This window comes from Ammospiza caudacuta, chromosome 4 (assembly GCF_027887145.1).
Source record: "Ammospiza caudacuta isolate bAmmCau1 chromosome 4, bAmmCau1.pri, whole genome shotgun sequence".
Lineage (NCBI taxonomy): Eukaryota > Metazoa > Chordata > Aves > Passeriformes > Passerellidae > Ammospiza > Ammospiza caudacuta.
In genome coordinates, this window is record NC_080596.1 from 21,133,852 (window position 1) to 21,159,726 (window position 25,875).

Below are 25,875 nucleotides of genomic sequence, written 5' to 3' on the forward strand. Positions count from 1 at the left end.
AGTAAGCCAGGCCACATTCTCCACTGAAGTGAGCATTCCAGCTGTAGACTAAGATTTGTTTTGAATGAAGAGTCTGAGCTTTCTGGCAGGCTGTCACTCTGATGGTTAATACTAGTTTTGACATGGGATTATCCCACAGAATCATTAGATTGGAAATGACCTTTGATTTGAACCATATCGTTTATTTGCAAAGTTCTCTTCTTGACTCAGAACATGGAAGGGAGGGAGAACTTCCTGAAATAACTGTCCTTGTTAGCTCAGACTTGAAAGTTTCTGTGCATCATAGATATTTTATAGGTGATGCTCTGCCTACTTTTTCTTAAATTATTAATGTAGGTGACCGTGTGCTCTCTGTCAATGGGATCAGTTTGGAAGGAGCTACCCATAAGCAAGCTGTTGAAACCCTGAGAAACACAGGCCAGGTGAGTGGCTGCTGCTTCTACTCCTGTCTGTGGTGAACCAGTTGAGAAAAGAGGTGAAGGAACCTCAAGACTGGAATTCTCCCCAGTGTTGTTGTGGTTATTTTAGATTTGATTTCTAGGACTCCATGGCTTCCTGGCACACCTGAAAATAGTCAATGAGTGTACACATTCAGAACTGCTGAGAACTGCTATTTGTGTTCACTTTATAAAATGCTTTTAACTTAATTCCCTGTACAAATGTGCAAGTGACACTATCTTTGACACCTCTTAACACCCTCACAACTTTATAGGAAGAATACCCTTTCTTACTGTATTGGCAAATGTCTTGCAAGTCCATTAGTGTATTTTGGAGGTTGACATTTAACAGCCCTTAAAAAATAAGGCGTAATTGGAGGACATATATGGGGAGGGGAGTATCTATAACACTTGCTGCTGTAAAAGTTTGGACCCTGAGAAGTTAGAAGGAAAGACATACTCTACACTGTGCTATCTCTGTTGCCAGTTAACTGGAGAATGTTTCATCTCTTTAGGTGGTGCACCTGCTGTTGGAAAAGGGTCAGCTTTCAGGGGCCAAGGCTCATGCTCCAGTGACACCACAGTGCACGCTCCCATGCCAGGTGGGGCAGTGTGAGCCACAGGAGAAGCCAGCAACAGATTCTTCAAATGCCAAAGATTACAGCTTTGTCACTGCAGGTCAGCTCCCGCAGAACAATTGTCTTAACTGTCAAAGCATCCTGTAGTTTCATAAGATTTTCTTTACTTCTTAGAATGGAAAATGGAGTGTGTAAGAATCTATACCAAGCCCTTGCACATAATGCGGTCTCTTTCTTTTTGTGCTGTTGTGTTTCTTTTTAACACTTCCTTTCACATCTTGGTTACTTTGTTTAACTACTGTTCACTTTTTGCTCTCCCACTGTTTCACGTTCTTTCCCGGTGTCACCTAAGATGCCAAGGCTGTAGCAAGGTTGGAGTTAGGGGGTGCTGCTGTGTCTGGTGCTGCTAAGGGGTGCCAAGGAGAATTTAGATATTTATATATAAATGAGTGCTTCTGGGTCCTGCAGCTCCTGTCTTAGAAGAGAGAAGACATCAAGAGCTAGATGAAGATAGAAGGGTTTGTGCCCCTGACTAGAGGTTGACATAATTCAGCCTCTCCTGCTAGTGATTTGTGCAGGTGAAGGGAAGCCTACCCAGATGGCAGAACCCCTGCAGATACCTTTGGGTCTTCTTGCATGGGCTCTGTCCTGTCTGCCAGGAGCTCCAGCTCACTAATCAGTGGCTGGAAAGGTTGTGTCACTCTGTGCTTTAAAAGGTTCCTTAATGGACTTCCTAGGAAATAGTCCTTTGGAGACACTCTGCCTTCCTGCACTTTGATGTTGTCAGGCCAAGCAAGCCAACTGAGAAGTTGTGATCAGCTTTTTGTCGTCTTTAACCTGGAGGGTTTTTTTGGGTAACACTTCCGTTCAACCCAATAAAAGAACCATGTGAGGGAGAGATTGCGCGTTGTCATGTCAGGAATATGAGCACCAGACACTCTTTCCATGGCCATGTGCAATAGGAAATAATAAGTTAATTGTGGAAACCAAGGGCACCAGAATATTTTTCTGTCTGCTCTGGGGTGTCCTGACCCCCAGGGGAACACTGACTTTGGCCCTCATTCATGGAGAAAGTTTCCTAGACTTCAAGATAGACTAGAATCCACAAAAGTGTGAAATAGATTATAGAGAGTAGTGTAGGTGTATCACTTGGTGAGAAATTTAGTATAGAAGCAAAATGGAGGGCACAGGGTGTCATCCTGGGTTTCTTCTTCATGTTTCTTCTTCCTCCTTCTTCATGGATTTGAGTGGCATTTTGTAATTGGGCAGAAAAGTCCACATTGCAGGCTTTTAGGGATCAGTTATTGGGTTAAAAGGGAAAATAATCTAGGTGTCAGCTCTTAATTGGATAGTTTAGTATTAAAAGACCTTGTAATAAGAGACTGTTAGCCATTTTGTGCCTTCCAAAGAAAAGCTGCTGAACTCACAGTAGTGAGGCTGTTTTACTGATAAGAAATAATAAACACTTGAGTCCAAACATGAACTGCCGTCTCAAGTGTCTTCAACCCAGACCCAGAGGAACCCACAGCTGCTACACCACAGTTCATGGTTCTTTTACAGAGAACACATTTGAGGTGAAACTCCTGAAGAACAGCTCAGGCCTCGGGTTCAGTTTCTGCCGTGAGGACAGCCTGACCCCGGAGCAGCTGGGCTCAACGATTGTGCGGGTGAAGAAGCTCTTCCCTGGGCAGCCAGCCGCAGAGAGCGGGCAGATTGAGATCGGGGACGTCATCCTGAAGGTGAACGGGGCGTCCCTGAAGGGCTTGTCCCAGCAGGTTTGTACCCATAGTAGTGAAACTGATACTGTGGTAGCCCTGCTAGTCTGCATCTGACAGTGAATCCCTCTGTGGCCACAGGAAGTCATCTCTGCTCTGAGGGGAACATCTCCAGAGGTCTCTCTTCTCCTTTGCCGGCCACCATCTGGAATACTACCAGACATTGACCCTTCGTTGCTGGTAAGGTGTCTGGAATGCAATTTTTTTAAACATTATTTGCTATTTAAGGTTCATTTATTCAATCTGGTGGGTGGGTGGGTTAGTTCCATCTGCATTAATCCATCTGCAAGATGCAAATGGAATAATGGGGAGAGTGCTCACAGAAATGTGGTTCTTGGAATGAATCCCTTAGGAGTGCACTGTTAAAGGAATGTATGGCTTCAAAAGCTTTTTCCTCCATTTTGCAACCTAAGGCATGAGAAATTGGTTTAACACAGTGTTTCTGGAGCAGAGATTTCTTTGCAGCCTAATGTTTTGAAGTCGGTATCAGATAGAAATTGGATATTTCTGTGAAGGATATTCTGCAAAACACCGATTTGGTGTTGATGTATGTAAAAACAGGGAAAATGTTGCCATATTTACCTTCTGGAAATTAGAGGTGTCCCAAAGAATATTTTCAAAATGGCCCAGTAAATAAATTGAAAGACTAGAAGGCCATTTTAGGATACTTGAAGAAGTGGAAATGAAATGTGTTTCAACAAAAGAGAGTGTACAGGACAAATTGCCTGAAAATTAGGATTTCCATAATAGGAAAGTGTAAAACTAATGGAGACAGGTCTTCAATTTAATTTCCCCAGGGAATTCATCACAGCACTAAGCCTGCCAGAGTTCCAGAAGCGTTTGGACATTGCTCTATGGCACAGGGTGTGATTCCTGAGGCTGTCCTGTGCAGGGGCAGGAATTAGGCTTGGATGATCCTTGTGGGTCTCTTCCATCTCAGGAATATTCTTGGGAATATGTGACAATTGGCAAATTGTTATTCATTCTAGTAGTGGTTAATAACTTGGTTAACAGTCATCATTTGGCATAAATTATCTTAGTTTTTGTAGTATGTTACTGTTGCTCTTTGGTTGACCGCTTCTCTGTTTCCTTCCTCTGTGAGGTTGGTTTGACTTCAGTAGCTCTGTGAGCCTCAGCTTCTGGTTGGAAGGGATTTCATAGTACTTGCATAGAACACTGCTGGGCATAGTTTAAAAGTATCTGTCAGTAGGCTTTCTGAAGCTAAAGTACTTTTGTTTTTTGTTTTCCTTAAATGAATTTAAATGTTTTTAGCAGCGTAAGTTTCAGAATTTTGCGCACTTTGTCTTGGCCAAGTTGCATTGAACTTTTTGGAACTCTGCTATGATGTGTTTCAACAGTTTAGTCAGTAGCCACTGACTCCTTGTTTTTTGGTAATTTTATGCAGTCTTTGAAACTTTCTTTTGTCATCAGAACTCGATAATTATGAATTAAATGCTTTTGCTCTTGTAGACCCCCATCCATTCGCCCCAACAAGTTTTTCCCGAGGTCAGCAGAGAAGTTTCTGGTCCATCAAATAGAGAACGAGGCGACAGCTCAGATGAAAATGAAACTACTGATCTGAGCAAGAAAAGGCTAAAATCTCCCTCCAGAAGAGACAGCTACAGCGACAGCAGCAGAAGTGGTGATGAGGAGGTGATGGAGTCAGTGGCCCAGGTGGGCCTGGGCTGGAGTTCAGCGGTGTACCAGGGCTCAGGGGAAGCTGAGGCACGGGCACAGGCTCAGTATGAGGCACACCCTGCCCAGAGGGACGCCGTCCGCACCATCCTGTACCCTGATCAGGAGGCTCCTGGCAAGGCAGAGCTGGAGGACAGGTATGCTGCTGATAATGATCCTCATCATCCTGCAGAAATGTTTATAAATGTAGTTCATTGGACCTATTCATAGAAATGCTTCTCTTGGTTTGCTTTTTACATCTGCATAAAGTCAGCATTTGTTCATATATTAATTTATGAATGACAGCCACATCGTACTTACTGCTGTTTTTCCTTTTTTTTTCTGCTTTATCTGTAGTGATCTGCCTTTGGATTTGCCAGTGATCCCAACCTGTAGAACTGTGCCTGATGTTACCACTTCCATGTTAATAAATGACTGTTATGCAACTCCTGTCTCTGAGCTGACTTCACACCTAGGAGAAATAGATTCATTACTCACCCAGCTGGAAAAAAATGCTGAAGAATATGAGCCAGTAATACACTGTTTCTGTCTTTCGGGAGCCTAAATGTCCTGCTGTGGTTGTTTTAGTCGTGATTTTGAGAGTGGATAGAAATTAGGCACATTAATTTACAAGTGGGATAGCTGTAGGTTATACTTGCACTACTCTGGGTGTGTGCCTAATAAATGGCACATACATTGCCATTTGTAATCAGTGGCAGCTGCTCATACCAGTGTCTGCAGGCATTTTCTGCAGTGTGGGCTCTTGAAGAGTTGATACATGTTCCCCTGTGGATGTGGAGGCATCCATGTGTACATAGGTGAATGTGTGTATGTCCATTTCATGGGTCATTTCATCCTGGAAACCTTGGCATTAAATATTTACCTACCTCTCAACTGTGTACTCAAAGGAAGCTTAAATGGCAGACATCTTGCTTCTGCTCTTTCAGTTTTAGGTGGTTGTTCAGAGGTCAGAGAATAAATTGAGGCATCAAGGGCATCAGGAGACCCTATTCTTTGCTGCATTTATAAATATGAATCCCAAAGACTTTCTGCTGTGCTGCAGGATGGAGCCTATTTTTGAGGCTCTTCTGAGAAAGCTTTTGATACCACAGAAATGTTTTGTGTATCTAAGGGACTTCCATATCATCACGTAATCTGTTCAAATATTGAAAAAAATTTAAGTTGAGTCTTGATACATCCCAGTTGTGAGGGTCTTCCATGTTATAGGTAGCCAATACTCCGTTTTGACAAGAAACTGTATTTTTCTTAGTCCCTTCTTCAGAAGTTTTTCTCCATCCTTCCTGGTGCTCTGTGATTTTTTTAATGCAAATCAGACAGATCCATATCTTTCAAATCAAAATTAATTCAAATTAAAGTGGGCAAAACATGTGCATGTGTTCAGTTTCCAGATAAGCTCTATGGTATCGTGTGTCACTGTAGCAAAATATGCTCATTTATTTTGTTCTGAACAATTATGGATGTGTTGAGATGTTTAAAAATACAGAGCCTTTCTTATATATGGCGCCTAGATTAAGGTAAAATAAGGTATGAATTTTGATGTGTGCCTTCAAAATTTTGTTTAATTCATAGACTTTTGGCCCCATGTTATTTTCATGTAAAACATAATTTGGTTCTGTCTTGAACTCATTAGAGATGCTTATTTGAAGCTTTTAAGCTGAGCCTGATAAGAAATGTTGTTCCAGGCTTATGTCACACTTAAATCAGTAGGTAAATGCATTGTCTTAAATTCAGTAAAATGTTCTTATTTCTTCTGATTGCCTGTTAGTAAGGTGCTGTTTTGTCCCCCTAGGAAGTGGAGCTCAGAGTGACTCTGACCAAGTCAGACAAGGGCAGCCTGGGTTTCACAGTGACCAAAGGTAACGACAGTGTTGGCTGCTACGTGCATGACATTGTTCAGGATCCTGCCAAAAGCGACGGGAGACTGCGGCCTGGGGACCGACTCATAAAAGTGAGAGAATTCACCTTTTCATGTACAGGGATTGCACAAAATGGACAACTTTGAGTCAAAAAAATAATAAAAAAAAGGAACTGTGTTGCGTAGGCCAAGTCAAATGTGGTTAAAGGACTAAGATAGCACCTTCTGAGAGACATGATTCAATGGCACTTGAGAACAGCAATGTTCCTTCCTTCTTCCTCAGTAATGCTGTCTTACTTATTGCCTAACAAGGACACCTGTGTTGCTTTGTTCCTTGCAGGTGAATGACATTGATGTCACCAACATGAGCCATACTGATGCTGTCAACTTCCTGCGAGCTGCCCCCAGGACTGTCAGATTAGTGCTGGGGCGTGTTCTGGAGTTACCAAAGATGCCAGTGTTGCCTCATTTGCTGCCTGACATTACACTGATGTGCTATAAGGAGGAGCTAGGTAACATGGAATTAATCTGCTTTTTGCCCTAAAGAAAAACCTTCCCCTTCAGTTACAAAGAAACCTTGATTTTTAATTGTTTTCCCCTTCTTTCCCTGCAAAGGTTTGTCCTTATCAGGAGGCCATGACAGCCTTTATCAAGCTGTGTATATTAGTGACATTCTCCCCAAATCAGTTGCTGCCAGAGAGGAGAGTCTCCATGTACTAGATATTATCCATTACATTAATGGAGTAAGCACACAAGGAATGACTCTGAAAGAAGCCAAAAGAATGCTGGAAACATGCCTCCCAACAGTGGTGCTCAAAGCAACCAGGTGTGTTCTGGAAGCAGATGCTTCCCTGTACTTTTTGTTTTTCTTGCATGGTTGTATGAGTGTATCTGACAGTGTATGAGTAAAACCTGTTCCTGGTGTGTCAGGAAATTCACCACGTGTTACTGAGGACTGACTCTAAGGAAAGGGTCTGTAAATTCACAGCTTTTGTGCTGCAGTGTAGCACAAGGGTATGTGGTACTTGCTGTGCTTTGTGCTTCTTGGGTGCACAAGGCTGTGTCCAGCTATGAGCTACAAGTGTTCAAATAGGCCCCTTGCAATCCAGGAGGAATTAGTCAGAGACCTGCTGTGACACTCAGACACTCACAGGTCAGTGAGGATGGATGGGATTCATCCAAGGATATGCAAGGAGCTGGCAGGAGAGCTCACCAAGCCACTCTCCATCGTTTGTCATCAGTCCTGGCTCACCAGGGAGGTCCCAGGTGACTGCAGTGTGACCAGTGTGACACCCATCTGCAGGATGCAGGGAGCTACAGGCCTATAGGCCTGACCTCAGTGCTGGGGGAGGTTATAGAACAGATCACCTTGAGTGACCACACAGCATGTACAGAACAAAGGGATCAGGCCCAGCCAGCAGGGATTCAGGAAAGCCAGGTCCTGCCTGGCCCACCTGATCTACTTTCATGATGGGCTCCCCATCTGGTGGATGAGGGAAAGGCTGTGGATGTGTCTGCTGGATTGAGTGAAGTCTCTGATGCTGTCTCCCACAGCACTCCTGGAGAAGGTGGCAGCCCATGCCTTGGGGAGATGCTCCTCACTGGGTTAAAACCTGGCTGGAGTGAGACAGTGATGGTGAATGGTGCTAGTGGGGTTTCCCCAGAGCTCAGTGTTGGGGCCAGTCCAGTTCCATTTCTTTATTGATGATTTGGAAGAGGGGATTGGACGCGTCCTCACTCAGTTTGCAAGTGACACCAAGCTGGTTGGGAATGATTAGCAGTTTTACCAGTAGTGCTGCTTACTTCAATATCTGTTGCTTACTGTGATTTACTTATTTTTTAATAAATATTCCTGTAAATATTTCTTTCCACAGAGATGGTCATGCAGTGTTCCCAAAATCCAAAAGCCCAGAGAACTCAAGTCCATGGCCAATGAAAGCTAATGGTAAGATTTCTGTGCTTACTCATAGCAAGTGAAATTCACCTGTTTATAAAAATAGAGGAACTGATATGGACCAGAAGAGACTATCCTAGTCCAGCTTTTTGTGATCAGCTCCAACAGGAGTTTGCTTGATCTTTCCTCTAAAAGCTCCATGAAAAGAGATTCACCAATAGTGTTTTTATTATATCATCTCTTGTGTAGTTTAGTAATTCTCTCTAATATAGAGCAGAAGGGTTCCTTTGAAGAAGGACCCAAGTGTCAGATAATATTTAAAAAAAAAAGGTAGTCAATGACAGATGTTTGTGGGGCTGTATCTCATACTTTTTGAGGAAAAGGGAATCAACACTGTCTCAAAGGTGCATGTTTCCACTGTAAGTTGTTAAACTTTTTATCAACGTTTCTCTTTGCTTTGAGTTGGTTACTTGTATTAGCATTCATGCTTTCTGATCACATTAAACAGAACATTCAAAAAGCCATTATATGAAGTGTAGTCATTCAGACAGAAGTTTGGCAATGCACAGAAACCAGGCAGAAATGCTACTCATGTTGTAATGTAGCATTAAATAATACTTGCTTCTTTTGTAAAAATAATCACTGGGGGCTAATTTAATTTCAGAGAAAAAGTTGTTGTTTTTCCCACATTTTTTTAGGTTGTTCCTGTGGTGATCCCTGTGACAAAACAGAGAAGTCAACTGATGCTTATGGGCCCAAGGTAAATGCTCCTCTCTTGTGCCTGTTACCATTAACCAGAGAAAAGGATCTGCTTCCAACACTTCTAAAACTAAATAAATGAATGAAACAATCTAGTGATCAAAGTATACAAACCCACTATTATCAATTGACATGAATAAGCAGTGACCATAATAAAAATGCAAGTTTTTTAAATTTATCTGCTCTTTCTTTTGGCACTGCTTTGTTGAAAAGGAAATTGTCTTATGAAAAGGATGTAAGGCTATTATCCAGAATACTCCATTCAGCCCACAGTTTCTGCAGATGCTTTCATATTATATTTGCTAGGTGGTTTTCTTTCTTTTTTCCCCCCTTAGTTTTTCCATAGAAATGCTGTTGTAATGGGACCAAAAATACTGAATCTTGCATACATTTTATAGGGATTAAAGTAATGTTAAGTACTACCACATGTTCTATTGTAAAAGCTGCTGCTTCATCAGCATGTGGGTTTTTTTCTTATTTCCTTGATTTTGTTTTATTTGCTCATCATGTGAAACTTTCCACCCGTCACCCAAATATCTCAGATGATATGAATAGAGGTTTTTATTTGTTGCTGAGGAGAGGTGAAAACTTTTTAGTGGTTGTTTGCTGCTTCAACAAACTGCCAGGCTCTTTAAGAGTTAATTTGTAACAATTTGTTGATTGTTCTTTGCTTCCTCAGGTCAATGGCAATGGCATCCTGGGACCTTCTCAGGGAAATACAGAAAACAATATCCATCACACAAAAGCACTAATGAACTTCTCAGGGGCAGAAGATGCACCTTCCCTTGGATTTACCAACCAGATGTCAGATTTTCCTAAACACATTGACAAATCAGGTAAGAGGGGGTGAGATGGGCGCTGTGTCATTCTGTCTTTATTGTACCAGTGCAAGAGAATCATGGCATGGTTGAATATGCTGAAATAAGCAAATGTTAGGCTGGCAGTCTCTTTTAGAAGATCATTTCCAAGTCTTGTGCATTGCTTTATGGGAGTTAGTTGATGTTGAAAGTGGATTTATAGAAATTGGATTTTGTGTTAGAGAGAAATAAAGGAAGGCAATGGTAACAGCTAGAAATAATGCCTTGTGTCTGCCCCTTTAAATTAGTTTTTGCAAACCATTCTGTACTGGGAAAACTTGTCATTTTGCACTGTTCACCTTCAGGAGCAGAGGTTCCAGATGATGAGTATTATGATGAAGATGACCACAATGAAGTTGTCCAGTATCTGTTGGATGTTGTAGATGAGGAAGCCCAGAATCTCTTAAATCAGAATAATGCAGCTTCAGAGGCTCAGAGTCTTCTACATCTCAAGAAGGCTGCATCAGAAAATCACCTGCCAGGTAATGTGAGCCATTAAAAAAAACATCGCAGACAGCAAAACACTGAAACAAGGTGCCAAGTAAGCAGCTGATTTGTCGACAGGGGAAGTTGATTGACTTTGATTTGATATCTGAACTGGAAGTTTCCCAAGTTGAACACAGACAAATAGTTGCTGATTACCGTGAATTCAAGATGCAATGTAATAAGTGAGGTTCTGGTTTGAAAAAATCTGAATTTTGCTTTAAGTAATCTGGGAAAATTATTCCTATTCTAGAGTTGTCTCTTGAGTGAAATTACTATTGTTTGGATACCTGGTCCTGCAGATGCAGTCATGTTGGTGTGCTGAAGCATTTCAGCATTTCATTGACTTCAGATTGCACAACTTGGAAATGTGTTGAGATCTCTCAAAACCAAACAATTCACCAACTTTTGTCTATTTTAGAAAGATTGGCTCTTTTTCATTACTCATTCTGACTGTACACATTTTTCTTGCTTCATTCCATCTCCTCACTTTTACTTGTTATTAACTCAAATGTAGTGAGGAGTAGGGTTTGTAGTTCCTTTGTGGGGTCACACTCTGTATGCATGCTCCAAAACTTCAAGCAAGATGCTTGCTGCTTCTGTAGAGATTCCTTCTATAACTCAATATACACCTTTCAAAATTGTAATTATTTCAGGTCATGACTACAAGGGTTATTGTCATTGGTCATTGAAGTCAGGGATCACTGAGGTTCTGGCTGTGCCAGGATCTCAGCTGAGGAATATCATTGGAGCTCCAGTACTCCAAATTTCCTGTAGGCTGTCCTTTGTGACTGAAGATGAATTGAATTCATAGGGTATGGCAGCAGGGTGCTTCCACAGCAGAGAGATACAAGTCAGATTTTATCTGGCATGTCCTAATTACATTTTGTTAATGCAAAGAGTGAGTAGAATCCTGGTTTGGACCTACTGCTGGTCTAAATCCAACTGAATTGCAGAAAAACCAACCACTGGCAGGGATAATGTGGTAACTCAGTAGCTGCAGCCTGTCCATCAGTTATGCTGTGACACAGATATTCTGTGCAAACAACCTCACATAACATGGCAGCTGTGCCAGTTATCAAATAAAGAAACCTAAAGTCTGTTTATCCTATACAGTAAGAACTCTTTTCAACACTCTGGTAGCAAAGAGCCTCAAAATGTGTTTCTTGGTTATTCTGGCACCTGTATTCCCTGTCTGGTGCCAGACAGGAGGAACAGGATTCACATCTGTGAGAGGGTGGCTCCTGGGCATTTTCTGGTGTGTTTATGGTGTACCCCCGGTTTTCCTTTTCAGCAGAGATGAATGGAAGGGTGACAGAAGATAAGTCTGAGGACACAGACTGTGATGGGTCATCTTTACCTGAAGATTTTTCAGAGGTAGGATGGCAAGAAGCTGGCAAGTGCTCTTTCAGTTTTTTTCCTTATTGGCATAGAATTGGTGGTAATAACATGATATGTCCTTTAAATGATAGCATCACTGTAGGTAGTAGCTTTAAATGATGTGTAAACATTTATTTTTAAATAGCGTATAATTATAAATTACCTATGTAAGAGAACAAAGCTTAAAGTTATTTTACACTATCATATGAAGTCCATCAGCTTTTTTTTCAAAAAGAGTGGTAATAAAACTACTTTATTAATGCTACTTCAGCTTTTTAATCTAAAAGATTTCAGTGACTCCTGCTCAAAGAAGGGAAGTGGTCACAGTGAAAATTAATGCCGTGTAGACCTTACTGTCCAAAATGTGAAAATACGGATTTAAAATTTCTTCTCCTGCTGCTTTTTGCTAGGATAAGTTCATTAGCTTGAATAACTTCTCTATGTGGTTTACTCTATGTTATTGTGTGTCCTGGTTTATATCAGTCACTGGAAGCCTGGGTTTTGTCTCTTGTTTCAAATCAGCAGAACTCTGTCTCTCCAGCACATCCTGCCTCTTGCAGCTTTCTGTCCAGTTAGTAGAGCTGAAAATCAGATTAGGAATCTGGCTCTGTGTCAATGTGCTCTAGGGAGAGCCATGAGTAAAATTGTCCCAGTATGGCAGTGGAAAAGCAAGTTGGCCTAAAAAGTAGAAATTATTTTGTAGAGTTGCTCTTGAAAGAAGGATGGAAATGCCTTCCTTTGCACTGCAGAGTCTTCATTGTCTGCTGAGGAAGGTGTGAATAGGAGTTTGTGTCATTTAGAGTTGTGTTCCATATCCACACTATAGGAACTGTGGCTTGACAGCTCTGAGGCAGAAGTTTTCACTATCAAGCTTAGCTCATAAAGGGTTTCTAAGTATTAGAAACAAAAAAAGCCAGCTGGGGAAAACTTAGGTGACTCTGCTGCTGCTGAGAGTCAGGAGTGATGTTAATATAGCTTTTTGGCCTTGTTACAGTAGAGTATCTTTCCAAGTGCTCAGTGTTCTCGTCCTCTGTTATTTTGGGTTAATGAGATGTCTAAAAGAGGAAAGTCTTCCATTATGTGCTGCTTTGAACTTAGTACCCTTCAGAAATATTCTCAGTAATTGTTAATTGTTTAAAACTTGCAGCATGTGAATGTTGTAACTATGTCTTTTAATGTGTTTTGAAATGCATCTTCTTCTAGGCAACACATGTAAATGGCTGTGAAGACTATTGTGAAGTAAAAGCTGTGCCAGAAAGGTAAAATTTCTTTTCTAGTGTTGGTTGAAAGCAAACCCATGAAGTCTGGAAGTCTGAAGTGTAATATGTTGGAATGAGAAAAAACAACAACAAAAAAACCAAGAAACCACCCCCAAAACAAACCTAATAAAATATCTGTTCAACGGCGTGTTGAATTGTTCTCTTGGTCTGTTCCTTACTTTAAAAGTTGTAATTTTCCTGAATACTAGTCAGCTCTATGTGGTTTACTACACCCTACTTTTGTCTGTTCCTTTCATATGTTGTTGTAGCAAGCAGCTGGACTGTGTTCAGATGTCTCCAAATAACATAATTTACATTGTGCTAACAACTGGCTATTTGGATGTGAAGAAAACACTCAATCAATGCTGTCTTCAGTTTAAATCTATACAACCTTTATTAGTGTTACATATTCTGGTTTTAGACTACTGCAACTCAAGTGTAGAGTTCCTCTGCTCCATCAGCTCCCATTTGGGTGCCTGGGGCTTACTGTTTTTTCCGTGGAGCATGAAGCATATGACTGACCAAGTTACCAGCTAGTTGTCCCTTTGAGCCACTTTGAACTTTATATATTCCCAAGGTTGTTTTTCTTGGTGAAATAATTTTAGTCCAAGTGAAATTTCAATGAAAATGTATATGGTTTTATGTTGTTAAGCTTGTGAGAAGTTTGGGATTGAGACTTGGTGGCGTTATGACCTAAAAAACTTAATCCATTTATCAGTATCTTCAACAAAGCTAGAAAAATTGCAATTGAAAATAGATACTCAAGTGTAGCGAATTGTGTGAGTGGTACAAATCTGCTATTGGATGCTATTTAATTGCTTAGCCTTTGAAAAATAATTGCAGTGGCAGTTATTACTAGATTTGTATATTCCTGGCTCTTTTTCCACTGTTATATTTTTAAGATCCCCTTTGGGGATGTAAAAAAGGGGGGGGAAAAGTTAGGTTTTTGAGATCACTGGTGTAGGAGTCCAGTCTAGAAATAATTGTAGGTATAAATTACTTTCTGGTGGGGCTTGTTTGTTTTTTTGTTTTTTTTAACTAGGTGGCAAATGTGTTGGTTCTAGGTGTTATTTCTTACTTCCTTACCTTGTCCTCTCATAGATCCCCTCCACAGCCTTCCCTGAGCCAGGCAGATGAGGAGGAGATCACGTGGGGAAGTGACGAGCTGCCGATCGAATCAGTCAGCCAGGAGCGTGTGAATAAAGGCAAGGACAGTTTACATAATCACTGGGAAACTTCAGGGTCACTTTATAGAAACAGAAGTGAATTTTGAGATGTCCTGGGTATGTTTTGGGGGTGTCAGGGTGGGTATAAGGGGGATTCAAACAGCTCAGCAATGCACTGGGAAGGATCTCTACATTTTTATGTAGTAAGTGTGTGGGAGTTAATAGGAACAAGTATTGGCAATGTTGTGTCTGTAGTTGTAGAAAGCTGGGACTAGCTGCAATACTTCCTTCCTCAGTATCTGTCTCACCATCAGTATCAGCTCACTCAGTATCAGCTCACTCAGCTGTAACAATAAATATATGTTTGACTGTGATTAGATTGATACATCATGTGTTTCACATACCAGCTACCCCATGCTCAGATCAGGCACTACTTTTTTATTTCACCTGTCATTCTTCCAGTGCTGCTTAGTGTGGCAGAGTGGCATCTGTACAGTTTGATGTGTTTGGCAGCTAGCATTAGAAATGTTAATTCCTGAAGTTCATATGCAGCAGTCCTTTGCATTCATTTGAAGAAAAAAGGATAATCCATGTGATACCTCAGACTAAGTCAGTATGTTTAAGACACTTCTAATTGCAGTACCAGAGAGATTCTTGGTTTATGAATTTTGTTGTGCTTCAGAGAAGCACTGAAGGCCTGATGGGAGGCAAACTGTATTGGAAAAAAAATGTCCTTCCATGAGATAATTGTAAGATGTGCTGTATACGTGTTGAGTGTTAGTGCTAAAAACAAGTCACAGCCTGTAATGTGGAGAGTTCTGAATTATCCCTGTGCATGTGCATCCATTTTTGTAGGTTATTGTGTGAAGAACTTACATTTAAAATGCACTTGAAGTTTGTTTCAATGTATTTATTGGAAGTTCAGGAAAATACTCCCTTTAGTTACTGGATTTATCAGAGCTGATTTTGTGTCTTACTGGTTTTGCTAGTTAATTTGTTTTGCCTGCCAAACTAAGAGGAGAGCAGTGTTCTCTCTGTGTATGGGGGCATTCAGGAGAAAACAGCAATATGCAAATCCAGCTGTGAGCTTCAGTTTATGTTTCCCTGCTTTTAGCTATTTATTTATATTTTATATCTTCTGCTAGATTTCCCCCTAGTGACAAATGAAGAGATCTCTGCACTCCCTACTGTGAATGTGCTCCCTGGAGGCAAATATTCAGGAGCCAAATTGAAGTCAGTGATCAGGATGTTGCGTGGATTGCTGGAACAGGGAGTCCCTTCTAAAGAGATTGAAGTGAGTAACTATTTGTCCTCTAAAGTCTTTTCTCCCAGTATGAAACAAAAATAGAATGGCTGGATCATCACAGCCTTGAATTCCATAGCTCTTTAATTGGAAGCTCAAAAGAGATAAAAAGACTTGACACCAAAGACTTCTCTCCCTTCTCCTACAAGCTGCTGAGAGATGAGATCAGTTTGAATTCAGTTCACAAGTGCTTTTTGCATCATTCTTGTTTCTGGTAAATTACCAAGTGAATATAATGTAAACAGGCATAGACAAGGACTGTAAAGTCCAGCTACTGAATGTGAAATCAGTTTTTTCAAAGTCTTAAGTCAGCCATGTTACATGATTTTTTTCTTTTTTAAGAGAATGAGATTAAATATTTATTAATAGTTACAGGATTTGATTTTTTTTTTTTTGTTAATTTCATTTTCTTGGCTGTGTAAAAGATTCAATGATTCCTTCCTGTGACTGCATTATTTTGCATGTCCATGTTAGGATTTGATTTTAAATTATTCTGTTTGTTAATGACTTGATAACATAACCACTCTTGCTATTATTACCAACCAGTGTTTCCTAATGCAAATGCACATAACTGCTTCTTTTCAGAACCTCCAGGAGTTAAAACCTCTGGATCAGTGCTTGATTGGACAAGCAAAGGAGAACAGGAGAAAGAACAGATATAAAAACATACTTCCTTGTAAGTCCTAACTCATTTGAAATTCGCAGTTGACATTCTGTCACCACCTGTATGGTCAGATGGATTGGATCAGAGGTGGCATGGTTTGATTCCTAATCTTAGTAAGGATTATAGCAAGCATTTATGAAGCACTTTAAGATCAGTGAACAATATACTACTATGCTGTGGTAGGTGGGGATGGATGTTCACAGATTTTTCAGTTGTTTTAGCAGATCCCATGTCTTAAATGATGTATACATGTAGAACCAGACAAGGTTTTTTCAGTTTTACCCATGCAGAATTGGAAAAACAGACATGTGTACTATTGTCAGTAAATTTCCTGCCATAAAATTCTGCTTGTTAGGTGTTGAGAAGTAAGAACTTACAGAGGTTAGTTCTATGTGAGGAAAAACTCAACCTCTGTTTTTCAGAGTTGCTGCAGTTCAAATTGCTTATCCCACCTGTCTGCTGATTTATATTTCTCCTGCAGACATCTTTTTCTTTATTAAAAGCACTGATTAGTGTCCTAAATTAAGTATTTAAGTGATTTATTTATGCTAAAGCAAGCTGTGGAAGCATCAGCGGAGATAAGTGCTGTGTGAGTGTGTAAGGCTCAGCCTGCACTGTGTGAGGGTGAGATGATGTGCACAGCTAACATGAGGTCTCTCTGTTTGTGGGGGTGACAGATGACACCACCAGAGTCCCTCTCGGGGTGGAAGGTGGATACATCAATGCCAGCTTCATCCGCATGCCTGTGGGGAGCGAGGAGTTCCTTTACATTGCCTGCCAAGGACCTCTTCCTACTACCGTGGCAGATTTCTGGCAAATGGTTTGGGAGCAAAACTGTACTGTGATTGCCATGATGACTCAGGAGGTCGAGGGAGAAAAGATAAAGTGTCAGCGTTACTGGCCAAATGTGCTCAATAAAACCACCATGATCAATGACAGACTGCGCCTCGCTCTTGTGAGACTGCAGCAGCTGAAGGGCTTCATTATCAGGGTGCTGGAGCTCGAAGAGATTCAGGTGAGTGAATCTAATTCTGCATGCTTAGAGTTTTTTCTGAGTGTTGCCATATTGTCCTTATACTTCTGCTTTTCCTGCTTTCACTTGCATTGTCTACATCAAGAGGCAACCCAGGGCTTCTCCTCTTTGCCCAGTGATCATTACTGGGCAGCTGTTCCTCGTGGCAGCTTGTGCTGCTTTGTGACCTTTACAGGAGAAGGCATTTGGGCCAAGCTATGATTTAATTATACCAATAAGCCTCTAAATTTTGGTCCCCATTGGCCACAGAAACATATGTAGGGATATTAATTCACTAATAATTCAGCCTGGCTGGTTGACTCCTCTGTGTGATCAGCTCAGTCTGCACAGTGACCCTTACACTTTTAAATTACTTACTGGTTATTTCCAGTTTAGCTCTTGCTGTATTGAATTACAAAGCACCTTCACTGGGCAAATCCCTCTGTTCTGAGACTTTTCTTTGGGAACTCCATTTCTTTCTTTTCATTCTTGCCATGTGCCAAACGGTGGTGTTGTTTTTGGCCCTCAGACAGGTGAAGTGCGGCACATTTCCCACCTGAACTTCGTGGCCTGGCCTGACCACGACACGCCCTCGCAGCCGGACGATCTGCTCACCTTCATCTCGTACATGAGGCACGTGCACAAGGCAGGACCCATCATCACCCACTGCAGCGCGGGCATCGGCAGGTCGGGCACCCTCATCTGCATAGACGTGGTCCTGGGTCTCATCAGCAGAGACCTCGATGTGAGTATCCCAGGGGATGGCCATGGGGTGCTCCTGACCTGCAGGAAGTGTGTGCCACTGAATCCATGCAATCTCTTAAAGAGTGTGCTGTGCTGTTGGCAGCGCTGTGTTTCTTTGCTGGTGATCCCAGATGGGGAGAGCTCTGATATCCAGTGGGTTAGCTCAGGGAACCTCAGCAGCCAGGTGCCACTTGAAGTATGTTGCAAGGTCATCTGCTACCATAGTAGACTTCTGGCACATGGCATGGGAAAAATGGTATTGCCATGATGACTTGGGCAATTGGTGGAAGGAATTGAGTTTTCCAGCACAACGAGGGATTGCTTTCTAGGGTGATCCACAGGAGGGTGCTAGCTTCCTTATGTTTGTGTCCCTTGGCAGCCTGGGGTAGCAAAACTGTGGTGAATTTCTAAAGAAGATAGCTATGTCATGCTTAGCTCAGTGGAGTTTCTAAGCTTCCTCTGAATGTCTGAAACTCTCTTTTCTGCATGCTTAAAGCAAAAGAGCCTGTGTCCAGAAAGAACACAAGAAAAGGGGGGAGTGTCAGATGTAGGGCCACATCCAGATTGCTCTGGTTAACCAGCACACGCTGGTTATCTACCAGGCAAATATAGGCTGTAGTGAATTATTTGTTTCATTACTGATGTACCTAATTCTATTTCCTGGTTTGATGTTCCTTTGTTATTCGTGTCTGTCTTTTTTGAGTGTTTAACTTGTGTTTGTTTTGGCAGTTCGACATCTCAGACCTGGTGCGCACCATGCGCCTGCAGAGACACGGAATGGTTCAGACAGAGGTGGGTCTGCATTCCCCAGGCACTCACTGAACCACCCGAAGTGCCAGAGAGCTTTGTGATGCACATAGCAGTTGTCTTTGTGCACTGTGATGTGACATTTGTGTCACAAGAATTGGATCAGATGAGTAGCAGGTTGTATTTAACATTTATAAACACAATCTATTTTTAACATGCTGTATTGATTTGATCTGTGTTTAAAAAAAAAAAGTGAGTTTTCATCTTCAAAAGCATGTGTTCATAGAGGAGGTCAGCTAAGCTTTTTTGGTTTCAAGTTGCATTATAAACTGAAGAGAAGCCCTAACTGTAGCTGCTGTGAATCAATGACATGTCTTGAGATCTCTTTTGGTGATATACTTATCTTGAAGTTCAATCCTTTAGGAATAATCTGGATCTAGAGCTAATTAACTTTAGACATGGTCATCACAAGGTCTTGTTAAAATCTGCACTTTTTCTTTGAATGGGAAGGATATGTGAAGTCATAGTTTAAAAAAAAAAACCAAACCTGAAATCAAATAAGCAAACTATCAGCCCCATCCCCACCTCACACCTCAAAACATCTACCAGCCCCCACACCTCTATCACTCAGATTAAGGAAAGAAGTTCCACTGTCCTCTGAGTTCTGTATTAGTTGGCATTGAAATTCACTTGCTGTCTTCATTTCTGCTTACATAAAGTGCCTAGTCTCCTTTAGGTGCTTTTGGTGTGAAAGAAAGTTAAATGTCCCATATGAAAGATAGTTAGTTAGTGGCAGAAGAGTGTCTGTATTTGCTTTAAGTTGAGGTTGCATATTTTTCCACTGTGGCCTTTTTGTTTGTTTGGAGTTTTTTTGTTTTGTTTTGTTTTTTGGGGTCTTTTGTTTTCTTTGGGATTTGGTGATGGTGGTTTTATTTAAGAGTATAATTAGTATTGAAAGAACTGTACAACTGTGAAGTGCAAGTGGGAGCGCTTAGGTGTGCAGGCATTTTTCACATGTTCTGTAATTTCCTTTTCCTTATAGGATCAGTACATTTTCTGCTATCAAGTTGTCCTTTATGTCCTGAACAAACTCCAGGATGAAGAAAACCAGAGAGACAAATAAAATACTGAAGCAGAAGTGCATTTGAAATAAGGAAGCAAGGAGATTGAGAGGCTTTGGAGCATTTTATTTGTCTTGCCAATAGTTTTCTAATCCCTTTCTTCAGTTGCTGTCTAATGCCTTTTCTATGAAGTCTCTCCATCATTCCTAATAAGGTACATAGTTTTAAGGAAAAGGGATAGCTCATACAATACCACTATTATCTTCAGCCCCATGGATGCACATGTGAGATTTTTGTATAACAATATTTAATAAAGCTGCATTTTTTGCAGCTTCCTTAATATGTCATGAAAGACAGACATAAAAATATTTTAATTTAAAAAGAAAAATTAAGAAGAAGAAAAAAAGTAATCCTATATTACTTCCTGCAGTTCTGCAACTGTTTTGGGGTATTTGTTTCTTTCAGGGTGGGGAAGTGGGAGGGATGAAGCAGTATTTTTATCTTGTAAACTTTATTACAAAGACCTTTTACTAGTCTCTTTTGAAAGCTTGTTCATGGCACAGAATTTTTGCCCTTCTAGTACAATTAGAGCTATTTTATAGAGGGTATCTTGAAATCAGCATTTAAGCTTTAAGAGATGCCTGTTAGCATAAGGATAGTAGTGAATGTTAACTGTATCACAGTTAATAATGTTTACTTCATAGAATTTTATGTATATATTTATATACTTTTACACAAAAAAAAGCTGAATTATTGGGTGTCTAACCTTATAATTGATTAGGCATCTCTACTTTGTAAATAAAAATATACCTAATGTACACTGATCAGTGGGTCTGGGTGTTTTTGTGTCCTTGTGACTGATTTTTCTTGGCCTTCCATGGCATTATTCTTTGTGTTTGCTGCCCCTAAGACAAAAAGTTTACACTTTAATTTTTCAGTGTCCTTCTGATCTCCAGTATCTGTTTAAAAACTCTGGCAGAATCTGTGGGCTCATTCCTGAAGACTTTCCACACTATGGTGAAGGGTTTCTTTTCCCTCCCTCCTTGTTTTCCAGCCCACCTGGGCAGTGAGACCACATCATGTTTTTAGGGGGTGTGTTTGCCCTGCTACAGCAGGGTTCTGACAACAGTGTAACCTGCTCTGCTTACTCTGCCCCCAGGCTTGAGGTTGGAGGCAAGATACCAGATTCTAAGTAGCTCTGTGGTTTAGTGGTACTGTAAACAGTCAAAACTATTCTGATAGAAAATTTTCATTTTAAGCTCTGTGGGAGCCTTGGATGGTGAATAAATGCCAGCAGCCTCAAGTGGTCATTTGAGGGCTAGGGCAATATTCCTGTCCCAATAGTCCTTGACATAACTGAAGCTTTTGTGCTATCAGAAAGGGTGTAAGAGTGCTAGTTTAACAGCATTCTGCATTAAAGTGGTGGAAGTAAGTTCAGAGGCTGGTTATTATTCAAGGTTTTGACTCTTTAAAGTAGTAGCCTGCAGTGTTCCAGTGTCCCAAAACTGAGGTGACCATTGCCTTGCAAGGGCATGACTTAAAAAAGGAAAGAGCCTTTTCCACTTTTCAGTAATACTCTGTATTTTATTCCCTCCAGCATAACAGCAAAATTGTGCATCTTACAGAGCACCATAGTTTGAGGAAGGAAAAGCAATTCTGTGTAGATAGAAGCAGAGGTAAATTGATTAGCCATGTTGGCAGTATACCTGTGTGAAGGAGATATAAATTGAAGACAGAAGATTTTCAAGACAACAGTTGTATACAGGCAAAGTAAGTAAACACAGCTAGCTAATACACTGCAGCTGCTTTAACATAAATAGTGAGTTCAGAGGGTTTGGGCATGTCTGGGTGTTAGAAACAAAAGAAAGTGTTATGGTAACCAGACAGCATGGTTAAGGCAGTTAAATTCTTCTTTTAAATGTTTTCAGGTACATGCCAAACAATGTAGAAACAGGAACAGATATTGTATAACACGCTGCAGGTACAGCACAAACAGCTTGCTTCAGATTACAGCTTATGGGAAACACAGATCAGTAAACAACTTCAGATTTTGCTGCTTGTCCTCACTGATATGTGATGAGCTGTGGTATGGTGCATTATACCCAACTTCCTTTGAATGGTGGACACACAAAAAAGCAGAGGATAACTAACTTGACCTAATCTCCCCTTCCTCAAAAAAAGGACAAACACACACACAGAAACAAAGAAAGCAGAGATCTGCACAAAAAAAAAATAAAATAAACACATGGACACACAAAGTATTCAGGTGTTGCTGAGAAATCATGCATGTATGGTGAAAGGTGGCATTTGGCCTCTTTTGAGAAGTGCTCTGAATTTCCTTGGGTTTTTGTCTCAGTGCCGAGGTATAGAATATTGAATAAAGATTGAATGCTCTCTAGTCTGACACTTGCTGAGGACACTGGAAGATTGTCTGTTTTCTGGTAAGCAGGTCGAACTTCTCCTCTGTGACACCTGGTGTGGTCACTTTGGTTGAAACAGACCCCACAGCTCAAAACTCATAAAAAAATGGATGTGCTTATGCTGTGGGATGGCTTAAACTTGGTTTCTGTGGAAAATCTGGTTGGAAATATATTCATCTTATTCTTCAAATTATTAGATTACTTAAAATCCTAATGCCCTCTTTGAAGAAATGAGAAGTAAAATTATTAAGCAGCCTAGTTTCTTGAAAGGAAGATTGCTGTGTGCTTTCTTACTATGCTGACTATATATGATTTGCAGGAGCAAAAAATCTTGAGAGGCTTTTTTTTTTTGTTTGGAACTGGGATGCCTTGCTGAGTAAGCATCCAGGACATGCTCCAGCTGAAAGGGATTTTCCTTTATATAGGTATCTGATTTTTAGCAGGAAGTGTACCAGACTAGGGAAAAAACTGACATTTAATCCATTATAGTTGTAATTAAAGAACTGACCCTGTGTATTAACCCAAGAGAGAAAGAATCCTTTTGTTTTTCCAGCCAGAATTAGCTGACAGAAGCACAAATGCTTTGCCACACAAGCAACCCTGTGCCATTAGTAGTTTATCATATCCTAGTTTTCCTTGCTGGTCTTTGCCTGCAAGAGAAGGGCAACAAAGGAGGGATTCCAGTTGCTCTTTGGAAACTGTTTTGAGGGTTCATTGCTTTTGTTATTTGAATGCTTCTGAACAGCTTGTTTCCTTACAACTGAAGTCCTTCTAAAACTACCTGTGCAGGGAATAAAAGAACCATCATCTGGGGGGGAAGTTTGAATTTGTGACATCCACTGATAGATAAGTCATCGGGGCAATGACGTGGGGCAAACATCAAGTGGCTTGTGGATATTGGCACAGCTGAAGGGGAGAATCTGTCCTGTGCTGCCTTCTCAGTGCAGCTGATCTCAGGAGTAAACTCAGGAAAATGTTACTCAGCATTCAAGAGGGCTGTATAGCAAGGGCTCTGAATATTAAGAGCGTTCATTCACCAAATATTCATTCAGAGAATGACATTCTCCTGGCTGGGCAAAGTGGCAAATAAATGAATGAACAAGCCAGCAGAGAAGAAAAGGCCAACTCAACACTGGGAAAGAAAATGCTGACAAAAAGGGGCTGATAAAAATTAATGCTGTATTGGATATACTGAAAAGACAATGAAGGGCAGACTTACACATACATGATGAGATAACAAGCTCCCATGGCACGTGGTTCTGAGCAGTGATTGCCGCAAACGAGCACAGCCACTGGGTTGGAATTGGAGGTAAACTGAACTTCTTCTGGATTCTGTCTTTTGGAAAATTCCTTCTGGAGTTCCTATTCAATTTCAAGTAGCTTGTCCAGTGGAGTTTTGACTGATGAAGGTGTTATATTTGACAGTGGTGAATCTATCACATCCTCTGGGCATCGGAGAATTTGTGGAGTGGGATGTTTCACACCAGCCTCTCCCATGAGCGAGTGAGGATGAAAATGACCATTTGTGTCTGAAATTTTGGCCTATATAGATCTCTTGCTAATACCCATCTTGGTCCATCCAGTTCATGTCAGCTTCTGATAAAATTAATAATAGCCACCATGGAAAGAAAATCTTTTATTGCTGTGGACATGACTGAGTTTCCACTGCTGCTTTGGGTAAACAAACAACAAAAAAAAGGCAGAACAACACCACGTCCTGTGGCTGACATTCAGACCTCAGTTTGAGCATTGCTTCTTGGACTTAATTCCTAGTGTTTTGTGTTGGCCAGCCCAGTGGGCTCTGCAGGGAGCTTTGCTTCTTAATGAGATGTTAGGAAAAGGGTGGTTGGTTTTGTTTTATTGAAGTGCTGGAAAGATCTTGCTGGCTGTGAGAACGTGACTTGAAGGATAAATCACTGGACCAGGAGTCGATTTAATTGCTAACTTCCTCAAGTGGGTTCTAGGAAATGAATTTCATCTTCCTTGTACTGTGATGACCTCCATAGTCAAAAATTTTCTGTGGTAGGGCTCTGACTGTACAATAGCCAGATTCCCAAACAAATTATTATCTCTAAACAAGTTTACTTGGTCACAGATGTATCCTGGTATTCAGTAACAAGGAGCTTGTATGGTCTGTTTTGCCTTCTCAGCTCTATTAAAGCCAGATATTCCTGCACTGTCCTCAAAAACAGATACATGGGGATATCCAACTAAAACTCCCTTTCCTTGAAGCCTTGTCAGAGGTAGAACTCAAAGCTTCAGTAAAGGAACTTGATTTTGGTTCCACCTCTAACATTGCTTTCAGACCAAGCCCACTGAAATTGGAGAGTGCTGAGTATTTGGTGTGTAACATCTCTCTGTCTCCTTGAGGTGGGTAAGCCAAATTTGATGTGCTGAGCAAGTCTGCAGAAGCCTTCTGGAAGCTGGACAGGGTTAGAAAATAAAGCAAGAGAGTTCTTGGCCATGCACTGTAGAACGGGGTCACTTTCTCCACAGCTCCTTTAGCACTTGTCAAGGAAATAAATTTTCACTTGTCAAACATTTGTGGGTTTAAAAATACCCTGGCCTTGAGTGGTAATGTGCTGGGTAGTGCAGCAGAACTTTCCTTGCATTTCCTTATATCTCCTGCGTGTAACCTACTGCTGGATAGAGAATGAACACGTCCCATACGGCAGGGTCCCTCAGTTGTGGGTTTCCTGTGTTCAAATCTGTCCTGAGATTCTGCAGTGTTCAGTACAGTCCTAGAATGTGACAAGGCTTTTTTAAAGTTAGTTCTTCTAACAAGGAATAGTAATGTCTCAAAGAACAGTGACCTCTGACCTGGTAATTAAAATAACTGGTCTGGGTCATCTTGATGCATCCAGGAAAAAAAATGTTCATTTACACTAAATTAAATTATAAAGTAAGGTCAATTCTATTTATCCCCTCATTATCTTCAACAGGTGCTGAATGCTCTGAAGCAGAGGTGACACTGCCTGGCTCCTCCTAAAGCTGAATTTTGGTATAATGACACAAAGGCTGTGTTCCCAGTTCTTCTATGAAAAGATAATCATGCTGATGCTACAGATAACAGGTTGTCAGGAAGTGTTTCCTCAATGGTAGTGTTCCTAGAGCACTGCCAGTCTTCCCATCAGCACAATCTGCTTATGCTACCCAGTCCCATACTGGAAATAATTCCCTGAAGCACAGCTACCTGCTTTGCTTTTCTCAGGGAATCATAAATCACTGGCAAACAAGGTTAGATTTAGGCAGGAGTTTTGTGAGCCCTGCAAGGTTGTCCATTCATATGATAATTATTCTGTATTCATCCTCTTTTTGTAACCTGCTTTTTTATGCACAGATGCATTTTTTTCCCAGCAGAGCTTAAATTTTGTTTTGTTTGTTTCAAATCCCTGTATTGCTGTAAGCATTCAGCAATTCTGTCTGCTGTGATAAGTCCTTACCATGACTGCTTTGTGCTCCCAGCAGCTCAGGCTACTTGTATTGGGCCTTTTGGTCCTGGGACTTTGGATATAAACTCCTTGTCCAGTGATGTGTAGCCCTGGCATGTTGATGGTTGCTTTAGAAATCAGCATTTTCTCAGCAGAGAATTCAACAGAAATATTTGCCTAAGTGGGATTTGTGTGTCCAGCCACATGGGTGTACTACTAAGGAGGGTTGCCTTATTTACCTCAAGAACACTTACGTTCTTCACCCCCAAATCACTTTATCTTTTTTCTTTCTCTTTTTATTACTCTCTTGTGAGAGAGACATTATTTACATGTCTCTTGGGTGACCAGTGACTTG

General features: G+C 40.9%; 1 protein-coding gene across 1 annotated transcript in view; it reads left to right on the forward strand.

Annotated features, from left to right (window-relative positions):
• The window catches only part of PTPN13 (protein tyrosine phosphatase non-receptor type 13), a 111,333-nt gene extending 91,222 nt beyond the window's left edge, over positions 1 to 20,111 (forward strand). The window contains exons 27-48 of the mRNA XM_058804380.1: positions 337 to 422; positions 953 to 1,115; positions 2,576 to 2,790; positions 2,872 to 2,970; positions 4,261 to 4,622; positions 4,822 to 4,996; positions 6,275 to 6,433; positions 6,681 to 6,852; positions 6,956 to 7,166; positions 8,215 to 8,285; positions 8,933 to 8,994; positions 9,673 to 9,829; positions 10,156 to 10,332; positions 11,628 to 11,710; positions 12,917 to 12,972; positions 14,074 to 14,177; positions 15,284 to 15,432; positions 16,027 to 16,117; positions 16,783 to 17,120; positions 17,647 to 17,862; positions 18,591 to 18,653; positions 19,651 to 20,111. Of these exons, the coding sequence (XP_058660363.1) occupies positions 337 to 422; positions 953 to 1,115; positions 2,576 to 2,790; positions 2,872 to 2,970; positions 4,261 to 4,622; positions 4,822 to 4,996; positions 6,275 to 6,433; positions 6,681 to 6,852; positions 6,956 to 7,166; positions 8,215 to 8,285; positions 8,933 to 8,994; positions 9,673 to 9,829; positions 10,156 to 10,332; positions 11,628 to 11,710; positions 12,917 to 12,972; positions 14,074 to 14,177; positions 15,284 to 15,432; positions 16,027 to 16,117; positions 16,783 to 17,120; positions 17,647 to 17,862; positions 18,591 to 18,653; positions 19,651 to 19,731 (3,290 nt within the window). The 3' untranslated portion in view covers positions 19,732 to 20,111. The remainder of the gene's footprint in view (positions 1 to 336; positions 423 to 952; positions 1,116 to 2,575; positions 2,791 to 2,871; positions 2,971 to 4,260; positions 4,623 to 4,821; positions 4,997 to 6,274; positions 6,434 to 6,680; positions 6,853 to 6,955; positions 7,167 to 8,214; positions 8,286 to 8,932; positions 8,995 to 9,672; positions 9,830 to 10,155; positions 10,333 to 11,627; positions 11,711 to 12,916; positions 12,973 to 14,073; positions 14,178 to 15,283; positions 15,433 to 16,026; positions 16,118 to 16,782; positions 17,121 to 17,646; positions 17,863 to 18,590; positions 18,654 to 19,650) is intronic.
• Positions 20,112 to 25,875: the final 5,764 nt, after the last annotated feature.